Source organism: Empidonax traillii, unplaced genomic scaffold, assembly GCF_003031625.1.
Source record: "Empidonax traillii isolate 1590-97213 ecotype Southwest subspecies unplaced genomic scaffold, ASM303162v1 scaffold113:size1526484, whole genome shotgun sequence".
Lineage (NCBI taxonomy): Eukaryota > Metazoa > Chordata > Aves > Passeriformes > Tyrannidae > Empidonax > Empidonax traillii.
Window position 1 is genome coordinate 1,352,008 of NW_020955306.1, and position 2,160 is coordinate 1,354,167.

The 2,160-nt window shown below is 40.8% G+C and overlaps 1 protein-coding gene across 1 annotated transcript in view; it reads right to left on the reverse strand.

Moving 5' to 3' along the window:
* The window catches only part of CD226 (CD226 molecule), a 48,322-nt gene extending 47,216 nt beyond the window's left edge, over positions 1-1,106 (reverse strand). The window contains 2 exon segments of the mRNA XM_027882862.1: positions 110-193; positions 1,073-1,106. Coding sequence (XP_027738663.1) covers positions 110-193; positions 1,073-1,106 — 118 coding nt within the window.
* Between the last annotated feature and the right edge of the window lie 1,054 nt (positions 1,107-2,160).

Genomic DNA, 2,160 nt, shown 5'->3' on the forward strand with positions numbered 1-2,160 from the left:
ATGATTTGGGGTTATTAACCTCACGTTTGTCAAGACAGCATCAGCTTTGAAACTAGGAGTCAGAAATCCCCTTGTAGGGAGATTCTTTTGAAAGCAGACATGACTTTACCTGCATTAACTCTGAAAGGAAGTACAGCAGGTTTTTTTGACTCTCTTTCTTCTTTTCCAAACATCCTGTCCAGCTGAACCCGTACTGCACAAAAATGCACAAAATCACAAATCAGAGAAAAATAATCAACTTCTGCCTATTCTTGTGAGCATCAGACCAAGAATATTTAAGGCACATCTAAAACAGCTTTTCCATCATTTTCAGAGGCAAACAACAAATTAATTGGAACTTGGTTGCAGTTTTTATCAGTAAACTTAGAAACTGCATTTCTCCAGTGTTTTCCTGTTCTAAATGAAGTGAAGCAGTAGTCTTTGACAAGTGTGTCCTTTTAAGATATGTAGATGAATGCGTTCTGTCCTGTCATTTTGTTAGTTTCAAAACTATCGTCATGGATTGTGATCTCAGCTGTACCAGACTTTGGCTGGTTTGTTCCCAACAAAACTTTATTGTGAAATAGCTATTGAGTCAAGGATATTGCTTATTTCAATTCATAAAGTGGTTGGTTTGGGTTTTTTTCCACCATATCCCATAAAGTCTCTCTACATCCAAGCAAACAAAATAGCACACATGAGATACTAGAAGACCACTCATAATCATAGAACCCTAGAATAGAATCCTAGAATCAGCCTCACCAGTGCCAAGTACAGGGGGATGATCACTTCCCTAGTCCTGCTGGCCACACTATTCCTGATACAGGTCAGGATGCCACTGCCCTTCTTGGCCACCTGGGCACACTGCTGGCTCATATTGAGCCAGTTGTCAATCAGCATACCCAAGTCCCTTTGTGCCAAACAGCCACTCCTCCCCCAGCACTGCATAGGGTTGCTGTGACACAAGTGCTGACCCAGTACTTCGTATTGTTGAACCTCATGCAGTTGTCCTTAGCCCACCAATCAAGTCTGTCCAGATCTCTCTGTAGACCCTTCCTACCCTCAAGCAGATTAACATTCCCACCCAACTTACTGTCCTCTGCCAATTTACTGAGGATGCATGCCATCCCTATGTCCAGACCACCAAAAAAGATGTTTAACAGGACTGGTCCCAAAACTAAGCCTGGGTGAACACCGCTAGAGACCAGTCACCAAGTGGTGTTGGAAGTAGTTTTTATGATCATAAAGAGCATAATTATGGTGGTAGAACAACTTGTGTTGTAAGGGATTTTTAGGTGTAATGTTGTCCCTGAGCTGCAGCTTGAGCTGTCATCGTGCTCAAGAGCTGGTGTCAGCTGTCATTGGACAGTTCGTGGAGCCGCGGCAGCTCAACCAATCACTGTTTTCCTTGTTGCTGTCTATCCCCTTCATACATATGTATATGTTCCCTATGTTTATGTATTTTCCCATACCCAATCCTGGTTGGATGATTAGCATGCTCCTCCCAAATTCCTGAACCTTCCTCCCCAATCCCTATAAAAATTCTCCATTTTAATAAAGTTTGATTCAGCTTTGTCGACCCCACGCTGAGCTGCCTGGTCGCCTTTTCTAACCAACTCCGACAAAGTGGGTTTAGCTCTACTAAACACAACTCTCTGAGTCCAGCCTACCAGCCAGTTTTTCACCCATTGAGTAATCAGCTACATGAGATTCCACATTGGAGAATGCTATTAATTCTGATAATTTCTTGCACTGGATTTGCAAGGGAAGAAAGCAAGGTTAGCAAAGTATTCAGCTTTTTGCAGAGAAAAGCATGTTCTCTATGTTGTGGGGGCGTATCTCTGGCAGCTTAGCGATATCAAAAGGGGCTGTCATGCATCACCCATGTTTTGCAAATCCAGACCAACAGATACCTGCTAGGTTCTTGAGAATAACAGCTACATTCGGTAGCAGAAGATCTCAATAAATTCACGTGAATTTTGGTCTTAAGGTGGCAAAGTAGAAAAACCAACAGATGCTACTTAAAAAAATAAAGGACAATAAAAATTGTAATAAACCATGTAATTTTCTATTAAAAACCAAGAAATATTGAAAAGTGTTTTTTTTCTTTAATTTTAAAAGAATCAATGTTCTATTTCAGACTAGTTTGATAACAATTACATAATTGTTCATATTAAGGAT